This window comes from Ornithorhynchus anatinus, chromosome 3 (genome assembly GCF_004115215.2).
Source record: "Ornithorhynchus anatinus isolate Pmale09 chromosome 3, mOrnAna1.pri.v4, whole genome shotgun sequence".
In the NCBI taxonomy this organism is placed as follows: domain Eukaryota; kingdom Metazoa; phylum Chordata; class Mammalia; order Monotremata; family Ornithorhynchidae; genus Ornithorhynchus; species Ornithorhynchus anatinus.
In genome coordinates this window covers 9,993,969-10,012,794 of record NC_041730.1, presented here as the reverse complement: position 1 = coordinate 10,012,794, position 18,826 = coordinate 9,993,969, and the positions used below count along the sequence as shown (strand labels likewise).

The window sequence follows — 18,826 nt, the reverse complement described above, 5'->3', positions numbered from 1 at the left end:
ATCAGTTGCTTTCCCTGAGCACTTACTGTGTACAGAGCATTGTATTAAGTGCTTGGGAGAGTAGAGTTGGAAGACTTGTTCCCTGCCCACAGGGAGCTTACAGTCTAAAGCCCTTCTAGAAGCAGTATTCAACCTCGTCGAACCTGGCCTGCATCTGAAGTTGTGATTTCACTCGGCTTTCTTGGAAATTGAGGCACATGGGAGCAAGGTCAGGGCCCTAATGGAGAAGTAATGTTGGTTGGGGAAGGTGACTGAAAGTGTGGAAGTGAGAAATAAATAGCAGAGTGGTACTGAGCATGATGTTGGAGCATAAAGAAAGCATTATTTTTATGTCCTTCTGCCTGGTACTTAGCCAGCTGAGGTAAACTTTTTTCACAGAAAACAAGGTCGATTTTTCCTATTTGGCAGCTCCATTTCAGGGGTTGAAAGCTTCAGATGTTTGCCTAGTAGCCAGTGAGAGAAGAAGCAGCCGGTGGAAGTAACGGGGCCTAGTGGAAAGAACACAGGCCAGGGAGTCAGAGGACCTTGATTCTACTTCCACTTTTGTCACTTGTCTGCTGTGTGACCTTGGGCAAGTCATTTAACTCTTCTGTGCCTCAGTTACCTCAGCTGTAAAATGGGGATTAAGACTGTGAGCCCCTCGTGGGACACAGACTAGGTCCAACCTGATTAACTTGTATTTACCCCAGTGCTTAGTTAACAAATACCATTTTAAAAAAAGCACTGTACTTGGCCCAAATGCTTTAGGAAATGTAGCCTAGTGGAAAGAGTATGACCCTGGCAGTCAGAGGACCTAGGTTCTATCAGCTCCACCAATTGCCTGCTGTATGAACTTGGAAATCAATCAGTGGTATTTATTGAACACTTACTATGGGCAGAGCACTGTTCTAAGCTCTTGGGAAGGTACAGTACAACAGAGTTGGTAGGCACATTACCAGTTCACAAGGAGTTTACAAACCAGAAGGGGAGACAGACATTAATAAAAATAAATTATAGATATGTACATAAATGCTGTGGATTGAGGGTAGGGTGAACATCAAGTGCTTGAAGGGTACAGATCTAATCTCATAGGAAATGCAGGAGAGGAAGTAGGGGGAAAAGAGGGCTTAATCTAGGAAGGCCTCTTGGAGGGGATGTGATTTGATTAAGGCTTTGAAGGTGAGGAGAGTGGTTTTCTGTCATACACGGAGGGGAAGGGAGTTCCAGGCCAGAAGAAGGACGTGGGCAAAATGTCAGTGGCGAGAAAGACGAGATCCCGGTACAGTGAGGAAGTTGGCAACAGAGGAGCAAAGTGTGCCGACTGGGTTGTAATAGGAAATCAATGAAGTAAGGTAGGAGGGGGCAAGCTTATCGAGAGGTCTGAAGCTGTTCCACCCCATCCTATAATGAATAATCTTTCCAATTGCAGAACCAGTTTCCAAACAGCTCATGACAACATTAAAGAACACATCTTTGCAATGTAGATTGCGTTTTGTAGAGCAGAAATCCCTAATTCGTCCAAATCATTTCTCTTGTAGTTACATTTTTCACTATACCAGTCCTACTAAAAAATACATTTCTTCCGGAATGTCCATTTAAGGGACGTTGCACTAGAAATCAGCATGCGGTTTAACGGCAAAATGAGCCCACTGTATCGGAGTCATTGAACTCAGTATGTAGCCCCCTGATTTGCCTGTTGAAGTCCAGAGTAGAGTCCTCACTCCATAGGTTCCAGGCAATCAATCAGCAGTATTTACTGAGTGCTTATTAGGCACAGAGCACTATATTAAGTACTTGGGAGAGTACGACAGAGTTGGTAGACACAATCCCGCATACACAGAGTAAAAATCATCTGCAGATTATTTGAAAAGAAAATTCTTCCACTGAGCCACATATTTAACAAGTGCCAAGGCTGTGACCTGACTGAGGAGGGATTTTTACACTTCATTCTTGGGGTGGTGAATTTCTAGGTTTTCATTGTTTGGCTTTACACCTTGAATATTTTCCTAATGGATCAGGATGGGGGGGGGGATGAATAAGGTGACTTCAGAGTTTCACAACGAAATATTATGAACCCTCTTCATCATTTGTTTTCTTTTATGTTGAATAGTTTCTTTAAAAAAAGCCTAAATCAAGCATTCATCATCTTGCGAAGGAGTTACCATATATGAATTAAACATGGTTACGTCAGTACATCTCTTCAGAATTTAAAAGATATTTCACTGGGTTATATCATGTGTCACACAGTATATCAATTTTTATTTCCCATCCCTCAAGTTTGGTATGTGCACTGTTTAACTTCTTCAATTCTGAATGTAGACATAATTTACACAAGCTGGGCAAATGCTTGGCTTATGGGAGATGCTATACCCAAGATTTATAGGTACAACTTTCTCTTAAACAAGGGCTACTTTTGCATTCATGCTGCCTCAGATCCAGCTGCTTCTCATAATTTCATTTGTATTAAGAAGCTGTAAACTTAAAGGGGAAAGTCTCACCTTTCCACATCCACTAACTTCATGACCACTATTTCGTCTAAACGGCAAATTCCCTTTCAGCGATAAACTTTGGTCTTACAAACTGAAAAAAAGAACATTCTCCATTTCAGGCAGCTCTCAGCTCAACCGCTATGACATATTTTTTACACATCCCATTAACTCCGGAGAGGCACAGGGATATTTGGGTTCTCTATTTACCTGAATTATAAAAATACAAAATGAATAAGTGTTCAGGAAACAGAGAGAATGGACGCCTATCTTAAAGTCACATCAGTACCGAGGAGTGAATTCTAAATATACATGCATGTACATATAGAGACACAGACATATTCAAATTATACGCATGTTTGGTTCTTTCATTTATATTGATGGCAATTATAGGTGTAATTGCAGTAAGAAATAGATCCCAATGGCTTTCAATTGCTGTTAAACTAACTACACCTTAAAATAACATTTCTTCACCTCCATACACTTCCACCACAACCCACAAATTTGGCTCTAAAGGCAACTTCATCTACAGCATAATTCTCAAATGTTTACAAATGTTGAAATAAAGTGATTCTACACATCAGAACTTCATAGGAATGAAGTGCGCCAACTCAAAAGTGTTTTAATCCTTTGAACAGTTATTCTGCCTACTGAATCAAACTAGAATCAAAAGTCAAAAAAGAAACAAAATATCTCTCCTAATATATTTTGTTCTTTTGATAGGACATGTTTTAGCATTTTTCCTCCAAATACTTGCCTCTGAAGACAGAAACTTTAACCTCTGATATCATCACATTCTTTCCTTGCTTTCCTCTCTCTCTATATAATCATAAATCAAACTGTGTAAATGGCTATCCCTTGTTAACTATTTTCTTCATTCCCTATCTAGTCTGCTCTCCAGCAAGGGATATAACACTAGAGCCTAAAATATACGGTGCCAAAGCCACAAGAGGTATTCAGGTTCTTAAATAATATTCTAGTTCAAAAGCCATTGGAACCACAGAGTTTAAAAATCTGTTGTGTTGTGGAATTTAGAATCCAGGGCTATTTAAACTGACTTCGCACTCTCGTGTTTTGGGAAAGAAATAATATAAAGGAGACACCTAGTAGTCAGGGAAAGCTTTGACAAAGGGAAAGAATAATCTAAAGGGAAGAAATCAGTATTGGCTAACATTCATTCATTTATTCATTCAATCCGTTTTATTGAACGCTGTGTACTAAGCATTTCGGAGAGTGCAATACAACAATAAACAGACACATTCCCTGCCCACAGCAAGCTTACAGTCTAGAGGGGAAAGTGACAGCAACACCACCTTCACATAGAAACAAATGAGAAATAAATCAAAGATAATTTAAATTCATGTAGAAATTCAGCACCAATCTACTGAAGTCACTATCTGCAATATGCTTTTCTTAAATCTGGGTGTCAGCATTTGACTAAAACCCAACCCGGTGCTCTCTGTGAGTTTATAGCTCACTTTGGAAGTTCTTGTTCTTGCTCATATTGTTCACTCTTTTATAATCGGGACTTCTGTATGAAAAGTGATCTCTTCCATGTCATTTATTTAGAGCTAAATTTAAATAACAAATTTTTAAAATATTGACTGTGAAACTGGGGTGTGATTACATGGTATTTAAAACTGATAAAGTTTAAAGGCCAGCTAAAAAGAGTGCCATTCAGCCATCAGAATATCCACAAGGAAAACAGAAAAGAAAAACATGAACAAATGTTTTCTTCTCTTGATACTTTACCTAACTTCCATCTATCCCTTTCTCACCTTCTGGGCCTTCTATCCATGCTACAAACTGACTCACTGATGGGGCATAGAGGTAATTTAAGGATAGGATTCAACCTCAGTTCAATTGAAAGGGTCAGTGTCATTCTCTCTTTTACTATGTTACGACTGATACATGCTTGGTGCCAATTTTTGGACACCAGATAATGATTAGTGTGGCATTTGCTAATCACTGTGTGCTAAGCACTGTACTAAGTGTGGGGTAGATATAAGATAATGAGGTCGGATCCAGTCCCTGTCCCAAATGGGGCTCATAGTTCAAGTAGAAGGAAGAACAGGTATTGAATCCCCATTTTACAGATGAGGAAACTGAGGCACAGAGAAGTTAAGTGACTTGCTCAATGTCACACAGTAAGCAAGTGGTGGAACCAGCAATACAGCTCAGGTCCTCTGACACCCAGGCCCGTGTTCTTTCCACTATGCCATGCTGCTTAGTTTTGTGCTGTAGGTTTTACACATGATTTTTCCCCACCCAACAGATCCATTTCTCAAGGCCACTAGAACTTCATTAAGCATAACCACTCCAGGAGGAAGAACTGAGAACCGTTCCTATGAGGTCTTCGACCACAGCCTGAATTTACATTTTCATCTGCTCCAATCCTCAGTGTTCATAAATTACAGCAGATTTACCTATTCTTTATAATCCAGAAACTTGGTTATTAAAATGTTTGAAGCGGGCCACAGCACATCTATCATTACTTAAAAAGTCAATTAGATTACATAAAAGAAATAATTAGATCTGCATTTTTATCCTGGTCTTAAACTTCCAAAGAAGATCACAACAGCATGCCTAGGGGCAATTAAAAACAGCAAAGAGCAGTGATATATAAAAGGAAAGAGGGTCTGTTTTTCCTGGCTAATTCATGATTGAAGATACAATTACAAAATATTTGAAGGGTTTGCTGAAGCTGGGGGCTATTCCTAGACTTCTAAGCTTTGTTTATAACCCTCGTTCAGTTTCAAGGGAGTATCAGGTCCGTGTACAGTGCCAATGGAAGTTTCAAATTGCTTTCAATGGGTTTATTTGGCCTCGGTTAGAGCTTGGGGAAGGGGATCAGTTTCATGATCAATAACACACAAAAAAAGGTATACTCCCTAGAGCCAGAGCAGTAGCCCTGTAATTGCTTTTTTTTTTTTTTGCTGGTCAATGCTAAATACAATTTGCAAACAAAGAGATATGACCTGAGACAAGGGACCCTGAGATAAGGCAGTCCTTCCTTTCCAGCCTTAGGCTTTTATACACATCCACCGGTGGTTTACCCCATCCCCAAATGACAGTAAATGGAAGGTCCAGCTCTTAAAATTGGAGGTCAATTAGATACTTAATGATGAGGCATATTTTTAAATATATTTCTACTCTTATTTTCCTAGCAAAAAATTAATTAACCAGGTCACGCAGGGCAGGAAGGCTAATGTGAAATGTAATTCTTCCTGATCTCTGGACTTGCACTTTGCTTAAAAAGATAGTTCCTTATTCAGCTCACCAGATACCTGAATTATCGATAATTAATCATTTGGAAGAAAAGAGAAAGGTTCCCTCTGTTACGCCCTTAAAATTTTAAACGTGACTCAAATTATTCGTGTTCAGCTTAATGTCACCTCCTGGCTTGTAGTGTTTTAGTGTATCTACTTACCATTCTCCCACACAAGAATAAAATAATAACACACACTTGTTGAAGTCAAATTGCCCAGCATGAACCCAGACCTATACACATCTAAATTACAACTAATTTTGAAATATTTAAGGTACATATTTAGACTAAAATAGTTTACAAGTCTTTCATCAAAACTTAAGGCTAATGAAATCAGAAACATATAAATTAGTACTAATTTGGAAATATTTAAGGAACATAGACTAAAATAGTTTACAGGGCTTTTGTCAAAACCAAAGGCTAATGAAATCTGAATCCACTTAGATTCCAGAAGTCTGGTCTTTTATAAACCAAGTACGAAAATAAAATGGCCCGTTTTACAGAACGTGCGATGGTATTATATGGCAAGGTGTTGAGAAGGACAGAGACAAGCCCAGTGGTTCCTCTTCATAAAATAAGGAAGTTCCCTGTGTAGACAGCAGTATTCCTATTCCCGAAAGCATTTGTGCTTCAAGTCACTGACTGCTTTACCAGTAAATCATTTTAATGCCTGCCTCCCTTGCTAATAATAATAACAATAATAATAATGGTACTTGTTAAGTGCTTACTATGTGCCAAGCACTGTTCTAAGCACTGGAGTAGACACGAGTTAATCAGATTGCACAACAGTCCCTGTTCCACATGGAGCTCATACTCTTATTGCCATTTTACAGACTGGGTAACTACTACTATGTGCCAGGCATTGTTCTAAGTGGTGGGGTAGGTACAAGGTAATCGGGCTGTCCCGAGCACTGTACAAGCACTTGGGAGAGTACAGTATAACAATATAACAGGCACAATCCCTGCCTATAATAAGCTTATAGTCTAGAGGACCATTTGCTACTTAGAGTTTGGGCCAGGTTTGCAGGGTAGCCTTTGCATATAAGACACTAGACACAAAATTTTTCATTTCTAAAGCTAAAGCGGAAGAGCTTAAAAACAAAGCATTTAACAAAAGAGCATAATCTGTAACTGTATTATTTGAGTGACCAGAGGGCAAGTAAGGTGCCAAGAGTCAATTGATAAGGAGGGCATTCCCTAAGTATCTATCTGGTCTGTTTCCCTGTCGGGAATGGATATGGTAGAAGATACCCTTAGGCCTGTATTTTTCTTTTCCTTTTAACTACTGAGCTCCTCTGGCTCAGTTCCTTGCCTCCACCTAAATCTCCCACCACAACATCACCATCCTCCTCATCTCTTGAGCCTGGTTGGTGTTATCCTAGATTCTTCTTTCTCTTTTAACCCTCTAGAGTTGAAATCAGTCTGTAATGGAATTCTGTTGGTTCTTCATCCACATCTCCAGAACCTGCCCCTTCCTCTTTATCCAATCTGCCACCATACTGGTCTAGGAACTTAGAATATCCCAATTTGATTAATGCATCAGCCTCCTGGCAGATCTTCCTGCCTCCCCTTTCCAGTCCATACTTTGCTCTGCTGCCCAAATCATTTTCCTAAATTATTATGCTGTTCGAGTCTCTGCACTCCTCAGACACCTTTAATGGTTATCTATTATTTACTGCAACAAGCAAAAGGTTCCTGACCACTGGCCCTAAAGCACTCAATCAACTCTCTCTCCCGCTCCTTTATCCTTGTTCCTCCCCTGTTCCTCCCCAACTGGCACACTCTGTCCCTCTCATGTCAACCTCCTCACTGTTTCTCATTCTCATCTTTCTTGCTGATGACTTCTTGCCTGGAACTCCCTCCCCCCTTCACAACCAGCAGACCACTGCTCTCCCCATCTTCAAGGTCTTTTTGAATTCACTTATTTCCAGATGGCTTCCCTAGATTGTTCTCTCATCTCCACTTTGTATTTCCAAGCCAGTTGAGCACTTCGGCATCACCCAAGCACTTGGGTACTCACACCACCAACCATTGCACCTATATATGTCTCATCATCAATGGTATCTATTGAGTTTTTACTATGTGTAGAGCACTGTACTCAGTGCTTGGGAGAGTACAGTAGAATACAGAGTTGGTAGACATGTGTCCTGACCACCACGAGATTACATGTCATTAAATTCTATTCCTTCCCCCTACCTGTAATTAGTGTCTGTCTCCCCACTAGATTGTAAATTCACAGTTAGGCAGATTATATCTACTAACTGTGACTGTGAACTCCATATGCCCAAGACAGTGCTTGGCACATGGTACATACTGAATTTTAGACAGCTTTCAGTCAATCAAATAATCAACCAATCATATTTATTGAGTGCTTACAGTGTGTGGAGCACAGTACTAAACACTTGGGAGAATACAACAAAACACTATAACACAAAACATTCCCTGCCCACAACGAGGTTCTTATTTGCGGGAAGAGAACATGGCTACCAACTCTGTCACACTGTATTTTCTCTAGTGCTTAGTATAGTGCTCTGTACACAGTATGCACTCAAAAAATTCCCCTGATTATTTAATAACACAAACATAATTATTATTCTTATTATGCTAGCAAGGAAAACTGACTAATCTCCTCTGAAAATATTAGAAAAAAGAACAGACTGCAACCAACTCTGAGTGGTTTCCAACTTTTGCCTAACTAAAAACTTGGGGTGTACCAAAAGAACAGAACCCTTCCAGTTCTAGGAGTATATGCTTTTCCTCACTGCCAAATCCTCTAAGCATATGCATTTGGATTGCATCACGCTAATCAAATGGTTTCACACAGTTCTTACAGAAAGTGTTCCATACACCTTCCCTCTCTCTGTACCTAAATCTGTAAATTTCAAAGGACCAATATCAGCTCAGAAGGATAGAAGGATAAGAACCTCTAAGAAGTCTAATGACCTGATGGTACTGAACCAAGTCTGAATCCTGTGATGTCAATCCTGAATGTGGCTTTATTCCTTATCAGTTTGAACTCTGGGCCCTGGGTCTCTGAAGCAAACAGCAGCTCACTCAACCATCTCCTTATAACCATTATTTTCTCCCCAGCAAAGCTGAAACTGAAAAGTATTAAATGAATGTGTAAATGTTTTAAGAGGTTAAATGAATGAACGTTTCCAAGAGCAAACTTCTTTGTGTTAAAATGAAGATGATAAGTTAATAAATGATTAATTCTACGGCTAATAAATTATTAGAAAAGATTCATCTCAAAAACATGAATAAAGTGGGTTTTTTGTTTGTGTTTTTGTTTTTTGATGGTATTTGTTAAACGCTTACTATGTGCCAGTCATTGTATTAGGTGCTGAGAAAGTTACATGATAATCAGGTTGGACAAAGTCCAAGGTGTTTACAGTCTTAATCCCCATTTTACAGATTAGGTGACTGAAGCACAGAGACATTAGATCACACAGCACACAGCAGAGCACATATTAGAACGCAGGTCCTTCTGATTCCCAGGCCTGTGCTCTACCCATTAGGCCATGCTGCTTCTCTAACTTTGATACATAAAACAGCTGCTCTGTTAGCACTTGGTATAAATCATTTTGGTTTAGGGATAGTATGATAACAAAGAGAAAATTATTGAATTGTTTCATATTATTTTGAGTGCTTAAATAAGATACATTTCATAAAGAATTTAAAATATGATTATTTCTCATTACATCATAGAATATGAATGCCTTTTGCAAGTACTAGTTTTCTAAAATTAATGATATCCTGATATCCTTATCTTTATAATTACATAGTTTGTACATAACTTATTTATTCACCTAAGAGTGTGTGTGTTTGTGTGTGTATGTTTTTGTATGTATGTATGCTTTTGAAAAGGGAAATCCAGGTCACATGGTTCTGGCCACACTGTGCACACAAGAAGGATTTGTTCCTTGTGGTGTTATGTTTAATATAAGCTGAGCCTGATATTGTCCACTTTTGTCTCCTTGTTCCTTGCTCTTTACGAAGCTTTAGCTCAAAAAAACCCAACCTTATCCTTCTTGATAAAACAGCTTGTGGTTTCTACAACTACGTTCAAAGACTGATTTACTGTAGTTTTAAACTGCGGAATAAAGTTCCGAAGTAACTCTAAAATACTTCTTTTAGGACGGTTAAAAACAAGCACATGACATTGTCTTTTCAAAAGAAATATTCAGACTGAAGCTCTATTCAACAGCTGGATTCTTCAGTTTACATTATGAAAAAACATCAGTTTCATACAGCAGACTCCAAATGATAACATTTTTATCAGATAAGGAATACTACTAAGAGTTCAAAAAAATTCTAAGTTCTTGTTTGGTGTTCTTTTATCTCAGGTCCACAGAACCACTTCGTCAACATTAACTAAGTCAAAAATAAGTCAACACAACATAAAAATGGGAGAAGGGATGGTATGTCTAAAAGCAAAGTCAGAGGGAAATAAGAAAAAGGCTAATAGAGTAGTGGAAATAAGAGGAGCAACAGAAATCCTTCCTGGAGAAGCCTTTCTATCCTCTCCTTCATAAATGGAGAGCTACATGAAGTGGAAAGAGATCTGGTTATTTAACACATACTGTGTATTTAAGAAGGGATCTCAGGGAAAAAGCAGGAAGCTACAGGCTAAATATCTTGACCTCAGCAGTAGGAGACAAACTGAGAATTCTAATAAGGGCAGTGCAGGGGAACACCTGGACGGTTATTTAATTAAGGCTCACAGCAGGCAGCCATAAAACAGATATCTGGCATCAGAAATTATTCCAAGATTTAACATCAAGAGCTGACAAGCCAAAGTCCAGATAAAAATCCACAGCCTCAGCATTCGGGTTACAGGAGTCTAATCCTTCAGCTGTAATGCAAGGAGTCAAGGACTGAGACGAAAGAAAGTTTTTCGAAAACGCCACACACAAAATGGTTTGACAATACCAGTGGGCACAGGGTAGAGCTAACAGAGTCCATTTCTTGACATGAACCTCGATTGACAAGCAGAAATAGAAAGGCCTGAGAATCCTAAATAGGAAGAAAGGATATAACTAATTAAGTGGTACCCAGAACTGAGCTTGATTCTCAGTGGCTGGAGAAATAAAACAGTAAGCTACAGCTCTTTGCTACAGATAATAGAAAAATTTGGAGGCTATAAGCCAAAATAAAGGGGTAATAATTGGACAGGCTAGGATCATTAATCATCCATAAGAGCACGAGGAAAACTAGATTTGAGAAATCTCTATTGTAGCAGCAGAAGCAGAGAAGACTAGAGCGGTGAGTCAGCGGCATTGGAAATGAGCAGCTCTGAGTGCTAATTTCTGGGCTGCTGCTCACTTGACACCTGGCTATCTGGAAGCCCCAAACCTTCTCCGTACACATCTCCGCAGTATGGACAGAGCTACATAATCATTTAAGGGGTCTGCTGTGCAGACAAATTGATAAATAACTGAAGAAAAAATCAGAAATGTAAAATATCACATACATGCCCCAGGTCACAGCCTGGGATCATTAAATCCACTTTCCCTGCCTGCCAGGGAAGGGGAGAAAATGCTAGACTAGCACTCTGTCCCTCCTTCATGCTCATGAGAACATGTAACTGTCCCCTCCTCGTTAGTAAGCTCAAACCCCCACAGACCTGCTCCTCTAGCACACCATTCTCAGAGAATCCCTGAGAAGCTGAACAGGCAAGCACATTTTCTACAGCCTAACAACAGAAGCAGATAAAGTGACTTTCCCCTCTCATGACATTAGGTGGTTAAACCCCGAACAGGAAATGTTTGGGGCGATTGTAACTGAATCTGGGTTCCAAGAGAAGCTGCTAAAATGTATTAGATAAGCAATGGAAGGAAAAAATGATAGAATTTGTTCTGCTAATGCATCAGAGAAGGAAGTGTTGCCATTCAGAAAGTGCCCAAACTCCCCTAGAAGACCACCTACGCATGGCCCAACGTTTTCCGCAGGCTTCCAAGGCGTCATGTATGTTACCCCTGAGTGACAACTCTGCGGCTGCTGTTCGCAAGTGAGGGTTGGGTCGGGTGAATGTTACCTTCTCATTTGCAGGGAGAAAAGTCTCTAAAGTATAATAAGGTGAAAGCAATTAAATACACTGACCTGGATTTGTTGCTGCAGGAGATTGATTTTGTGTTGCTGTTGCAGGAGTTGCTGCTGTTGTCTTGCAATCTATCAAAAATAAAGTTGCATTAAGTTCAAGTAGAAGTCTGAAACCTTCAGTTTCAACTCAGCTAGATTCTGTGCTAATTAGAAAGACTCATTTGTTCCTCTTGGTTTTGGGGGTCCCAAAAACTGAGACGAGAGGTAGAACACAGTGATTCCTCATTTCCCATACTTGACAAATCAGAAAAGTTGAGGGAGAGGACAAATATTAACTGTTATCACATCCTTGAGAACCCAGAAATCACTATTTGCTGATGATTTCCCATTGCAGGCACATTCTCTCCAGATGTGCTGCGAAGCAGCGTGGCCTAGAATGAAGACCATGGGCCTGCAAGTCAGAACACCTGAGTTCTAATTCCAGCTCCACCACTTGCCTGCTGTGTGATCTTGGGCAAGTCACTTCACTGTACCTCAGTTTCTTCAACTGTAAAATGGGGATTCAATACCTGTTCTCCCACCTTCTTAGACTGTGAGTCCCTTGTGGGACAAGGAGAGTGTACGAACTGATGAACTTATGTCTAACCAGCGCTTAGAACAGTGCTTGACACATAGTAAGCACTTAACAAATATCGTGGAAAAAAAAGGGGGCTTGTAAATTTGAAAGGACCAGAACCTGTATACTAACTTCGATGGTTCAGGGCCATTAGAGCCAAAATACAAGATTACGTAAAAGAAATTACTTCAGGTGGGAAAGATGATGTATTTTCCTATGCAGAAATCAGGATGGTGAGCTCTTTATTACAAAGCCAGCTGTGCTATAATCATGCTACAGTGATACTATATGATTTAGAAATACAGTCATTTCTATTAATTGAGCTCTTGAAGAGCTGCATGTTATGAGAAAATTATGTCTAAGGGGAATTCATGGGTTGGGGGTTAGAGGGTCGGAAGATGATACCATAACTGCCATTTTTCAATTCAAAATCTTACCTCCATTGAATGCATTATACCCTTGCTGCTCATTGGAATTTCCCCCGAGCAGTGAAATAACACAAAATAATAACATAACATAAATAATCCTTTAGACCATAAGCTCTCTGTGGGCAGGAAATCTGTGTGTTATATTGTTAGATTGGCCTCACCCAAGCTCTTAGTACAGTGCTCCGCAAAGAGTAGGTGCTCAATAAATAAATAAATACTATAAAGTTGCAAAAAAACCAAAGTAGCACAAAATCTTTTTTCAATACAGTAAGGCAGAGGCAGTAGCTGGGACAGCATCATTTCTCGAACTGCACCACCTGCATGTACCCAACTGCTTCCTTCGACACCAAATCTACCTGCCCCAACTTGTGGTTTACTTTCTACCAGAACAGACTTGGGTTGTGGAAAGAACATTTGCTAATTCTTCCATTGTGCAATATCCAAATCAGGTAACCAAGGCATATGTTGGAACAAAACTGACGGGGCACTGAATTTTCAGTCTGTCCCAATATAAAGTCTTCAGAAGAACTGAAGTGTAAACAAAATTAGCAGTTTGGATACCAAAAAAGTAACACTGAAACAGTTTTCACTTCTTTTTTACAAGAACTGTAATAAATTTACTAAAGTACAATAAATCTCTATTTTAAGGTCTATTTGGGTCCTGAGTTTTTAACCTTTACTAATAAAGCAGTTTTCACACATTCTCTGCTGTACTGTTTTAAGACTATAGGACAACACAAACAGGCTCACACAGTAGGTGAATACTATGACTACTACTAGTAAATATTCTTTCTCCTTTTAAAAGTAAATCCCAATCTTATATCTTCCTCCTATGCAGACTGTGAGCCTCACGTGGGATAGGAGCTGTGTTCAACTTGATTAACTTTTATCTACCCCAGTGCTTAGAACAGTGCTTAGCACATAGTAAGCACTTAACAAATACTGTTATTGTTATCTTCCAGGGCCAGGAATGGAATCCTTATCATTTAAACAGTCCAAACCAAGACTGAATTCTCCCCTTAGGAGACAAATGAATTTTCCAGTGAAAGTGGTGATTGGAAGGGAACATATTCCCTTGACTGTTGGGAAGTTCAGCTCTAAATGCTGGAAAAATTGTAATGATAAGAGCAAGCTCACTGCTGGGTCACTATTCACACAGATAAGCAAACCTCATCTATGATAGCTACCATTATAATAATGGTGGTTTATGTCCAGCACTTATTATATGCCAAGCATTTCACTAAGCACTGGGGCAGAAACTAGTATCAAATGGGGCTTCCAGTTTAAGTAGGAGGGAGAACAAGAAGTGAATCACCATTATGCAATTTAGGAACTGAGGCCCAGATAAGTTAAGTGACTTCCCCAAGAACACACAGCAGTTACGTGATGGAGCCAAGATTAGAAACCAGGTCCTCTGACTCCCAGGCCTGGGCTATAAGGCCTAAGAAGCAGCGTGGCTTAATGGAAAGAGCACAGGATTGGGAATCAGGGGACGTGGGTTCTAATCCCTGCCCTGACACCTGTCTGCTGTGTGGCCTTGGGCAAGCCATTTAACTTCTCTATGCCTCAGTTAACTCATCTGTAAAATGGGGTTTAAGCCTGTGAGGCCCACGTGGGACAACCTGATTACCTTGTATCTACTCCAGTGCTTGGCAGATAGTAATCGCTTCATAAATACCATAATTATTATTATTTTTCCAGTAGGCCAGGATGCTTCTCTTACATTACCATATCTCTGCAGTAAAGAGTGCTTCTCTTTTCTTTATTTTAGCTTACAGAATGAAGCTAACAAATATTCTAGAATGGAGAATCCCTTAGTACAAAAGTCCCAGGCTACGGGAGCTGGAAGAGAAGGAGAGTTCCTCAGTTTCCCGCTAAGCTCCTTTAGCCTTACTGGCGTTGCAGTATTAACCGCAGCCACATCAAATCAGCTTCACAATGGGGCGAAGGTCATTTGGTCCGCTCCCAAATAGTACCCTGTGATTTCAGCAGCTCCTCAGTCCGGCACTGCAAACCACATAAAAACTGCTGGGGCTGGAGGAATCAGCAAGTGGATTCAAGGGCTGACCCTCCACGGGCTGATGGAGGAGTGGAGAAGGTATAATTTAAGCTTGTGGGCACAGCCAGCACTATTTGCCAGAGTTCCAATCACTGGTGCGTACTGGAGTCTGCAACTCTAGGTATGAAACTGTGATCTCTGAATATTCATTTCCTGCTTGGAAACCAATGAAACACCACGAAGCATCTAATATTGATGGTGCTTCCTAAATGATAAAGTGCTTCCCAGAAATGCATCCAAAACACCACAGTGCAATTACCATCATCCACTCTAGATGTATAGGCTTGACACAGTGAAGTATGGTACATAAGCACCATGTGGCTCAAATTCTGAATTTTATTTGCCTATCGGTTGAGCTACATGCTCGCTTCATTGAGCATGACAACCTAGTTTTAAGTGTCATTTAATTTTCATTTTGAAATATAATTACAAAGTGTTCACTGTAAGATATCACTCGTCTGCAAATGTGTCAAGATTAATTTGTGCTAGCTTATTCACAAGTGTCAATAGTTAATTACTGTGTCATCTCTAGATGGCTAAATGACATTCTAACTTCTGATTTTTTACAGTGTTCCTTTATGTTATTTTCCATTAGGGGCTGAGTCCATATTCCTACATGTGGGCAAATATTCAAGCACATAAAATACCAGACGTCACAACTCATTAAAATCAACAGAGCATATATTGCTCTATATACCCCTATAAAATACATTTAACCGAAAAGATAATTCCAGTAATAATGTCAGATTCTTAAAAACTGCCCATTAATTTGGGTCTGTCTGATCTAATACCTTAGAGACCCCGCGATAGGATTATTGTTGCGAGATTACTGCACTCTAATGAGACAAGCAAGGCACTTGGGTTAGTGACTGCCTTAAAAATACATGATTCACCACCTTCCATCTGCAGATGCCCGAAACTTTACTCTTTTCCTCACCTGACTACCTCATAGCCCCAAAGACCCTTTGCTTGGAGCGAGAAAATTCTGGGAAACTGCCCCTTCCATGTATTAATCAATCAATGGTATTTACTGAGCATTTGCTATGTGCGGAGAGCACTGTCCTGAATGCTTGGGAGAATACAATGCAAGAGAATTAGCAGACATATTCCTTGCCCATAATGAAGTACTTTTTTTGGTTATAAACTACGATGCTTCTATTTTAGATTGTTTAGTTTTAATATCCTCTATTTCCTATTCATTATGATACTTTTAATAATGTTGGTATTTGTTAAGCGCTTACTATGTGCAGAGCACTGTTCTAAGCACTGGGGTAGACACAAGGGAATCAGGTTGTCCCACGTGGGGCTCACAGTCTTAATCCCCATTTTACAGATGAGGTAACTGAGGCACAGAGAAGTTAAGTAAGAGTCACACAGCTGACAAGTGGCAGAGCCAGGATTCGAACCCATGACCTCTGACTTCAAAGCCCGTGCTCTTTCCACTGAGCCACGCTGCTTCTCATCTTTATCTTTCTGTGAGTGCATAACTCCCACTTAGATAGTGAGTTCTTCCTGGGACAGGAACTGTATGCTAATTGATTATTTTGTACTTGCTCCTGCACTTTAATGGAGTGTTTTGCACATAGTAAGGGCCTGATAATGTTAAAAATCATATGCATAACCATAAATGGAAGGGACTGTGCCTGACTTATATTTGAAAAATTTAGTCTGGAAAAACTTCACTAAACCAATCTCAAAATAAAACTTGACAGTCTAGTTACTCTCATGGCATTTGGCAATTTTACAAGTAATTTTTGATTAGCTGATTTACCCTTTGGAGTCCTTTGCCTGATAACCATATATATGAATACTGGTCCCTACCAAAATTATGAAGGGAGAAGCAGCGTGGCTCAGAGGAAAGAGCACGGGCTTTGGAGTCAGGGCTCATGAGTTCGAATCCCAGATCTGCCACTTGTCGGCTGTGTGACTGTGGGCAAGTCACTTAACTTCTCTGTGCCTCAGTTCCCTCATCTGTAAAATGGGGATTAAGACTGTGAGCCCTACGTGGGACAACCTGATTCCCCAATGTCTACCCCAGCGCTTAGAACAGCGCTCGGCACATAGTAAGCGCTTAACAAATACCAACATTATTATTATTATTATTATGAACCCCAAAGACAACATTAGCTAAATAAGTAAGGTGAAATTTGTTTCCAACAACGATTTTAAATATTTTTTATGGTATTTGTTGGGTGCCTACTAAATGCCAGGCACTGTACCGAGTGCCGGGATATGCCCAAGGTATTCAGGATGGACAAAGTCCATGTCGTTCCACATGGGTCTCACAGTCTTAATCCTCATTTTTCAAATGAGGTAAATGTGACACCGGGAATTATCTAAGTGAGTTGCCCAAGGTCACACGGCAGACAAGTGGCAAAGCCAGAATTCAAACCCAGGTCCTTCTGACTCCCAATATTAAATTGCTTCAGTATCTTCCCTTTGCTTCCATTCTGCTGAAAAGCCCAGGTCCACGAATGTATCGTGTTTGTGATGGCCAGGTGGCTGCTGTTTTGGGAAGGAAGCCCATTAACGAAAACCATGGGGTGATCGACACTATTCTGAATTCTGAACATTCTGCATGAGGTGCTTCATCGGGCTTCTTCCTTGGATCCTCACCTGCTCTTGTTGTTGCCGAGCAAGGTCCATTTGCTGCCGTTGTTTCTCAATTTGCGAGGCTGCCAGCTTTTTCTGTTCATCGTGAGCGGCTAGGAGCTGCTCCCGTAGACCGATCAGCTGGGTGATCATGGTGGAGAGTTGGCGCTCCTTTTCCGCCAGGCTCTCAGGGGTTCCTGAAGGGGAGAAATGACATTTTACCCATTTTAGTGGAATCATAACCAACGGAGGGGGCCGGTAACCAAAACAAGGCTGTGCACCGAAATGCTCTCTCCAAACAGCGGCTGGTCGGTCTATTTTGTCAGGGAGAATCCTAACATATGGAGCAAGAGGCAAGAGTGGTTGTCGCACCTGGAAAAGGGATGAGGAGGAAGTCTCGTATTACTCAGTCCCACAAGCGTGATGAACTTTCCCATAGCGATTGGCCATTTCTCTTCCCCTTTTCACATAGCAAAATACCAAAGAACTGTTCAAAGAACGGGGCCTTCAATATTTAATAAACATTAAAGTGTGCTGGGTAGAGTTAGCATTTTCCTCATGCCCTAACACAAACTGGGGCGGAAAGCTAAACGGATCGGTAACCAACACTAAAATGCCAGGAAACATGGGACGGAACAAGTCTTAAAAGCACAGAAAATCCTACTTTGAGGGAGAAAAAAGCCCATCGGTGAAATTTGCTTAGAACTCAGACAGGTTCAATGGAGTCTTCTTTGGAGGCAAAAGTGTTGCTGGGTGGGGGCGGGCTGGGCGGGGGGAGGGACTCTCACCCCTTTCTCGCTTGTCATTCTTCATAGGAAAAAACATACTTGAGGTTGAAAAGGTTATGCATAAGGATGTGCTGTTTAATGAATATGATGTGACAGAATACTTGTGGCACGCACTAATGCTGTCGTACAGTCTTTTTATGGGTAAATTGCACGGCTCTCCTAAGTAAAGGGTACAGAACCCTTTTGTGAATCTAAATTAGAGCGTTTTACTGTGGCACAAGATAAGAATTTCAACCTACTGTACTTGAGCCACACAGGTTTCATTATGAAGGAATGATCTATGATTTGAAAGCTTTTCAGAAAGAAGCTACCAGCTGTCAGTGGGAACAAAGATAGTCTTTTCTTGTGGGAGGGGTGACTCAAGCATCCTGATGACATTTTTTTTTCTGCTTGCTAATGCAAAGGCAGCAACTGGTTTGGAGAGGGTCTGCCAATACTGAGGTCTGTAGCGTGGCCTAGTGGAAAGAACACTGGGAGCCTGAGGACCTGGGTTCTAATTCCGGCTCCATCACACGCCTGCTGTGAGACACTGAGCAAGTCACTTCTCTGCGGCTCAGTTACCTCAACT

The 18,826-nt window shown here is 40.5% G+C and overlaps 1 protein-coding gene across 1 annotated transcript in view; it reads right to left on the bottom strand.

Moving 5' to 3' along the window:
- The window catches only part of SOX6 (SRY-box transcription factor 6), a 386,921-nt gene that overhangs the window by 182,830 nt on the left and 185,265 nt on the right, over positions 1–18,826 (bottom strand). The window contains 2 exon segments of the mRNA XM_039911374.1: positions 11,836–11,904; positions 17,495–17,667. Coding sequence (XP_039767308.1) covers positions 11,836–11,904; positions 17,495–17,667 — 242 coding nt within the window.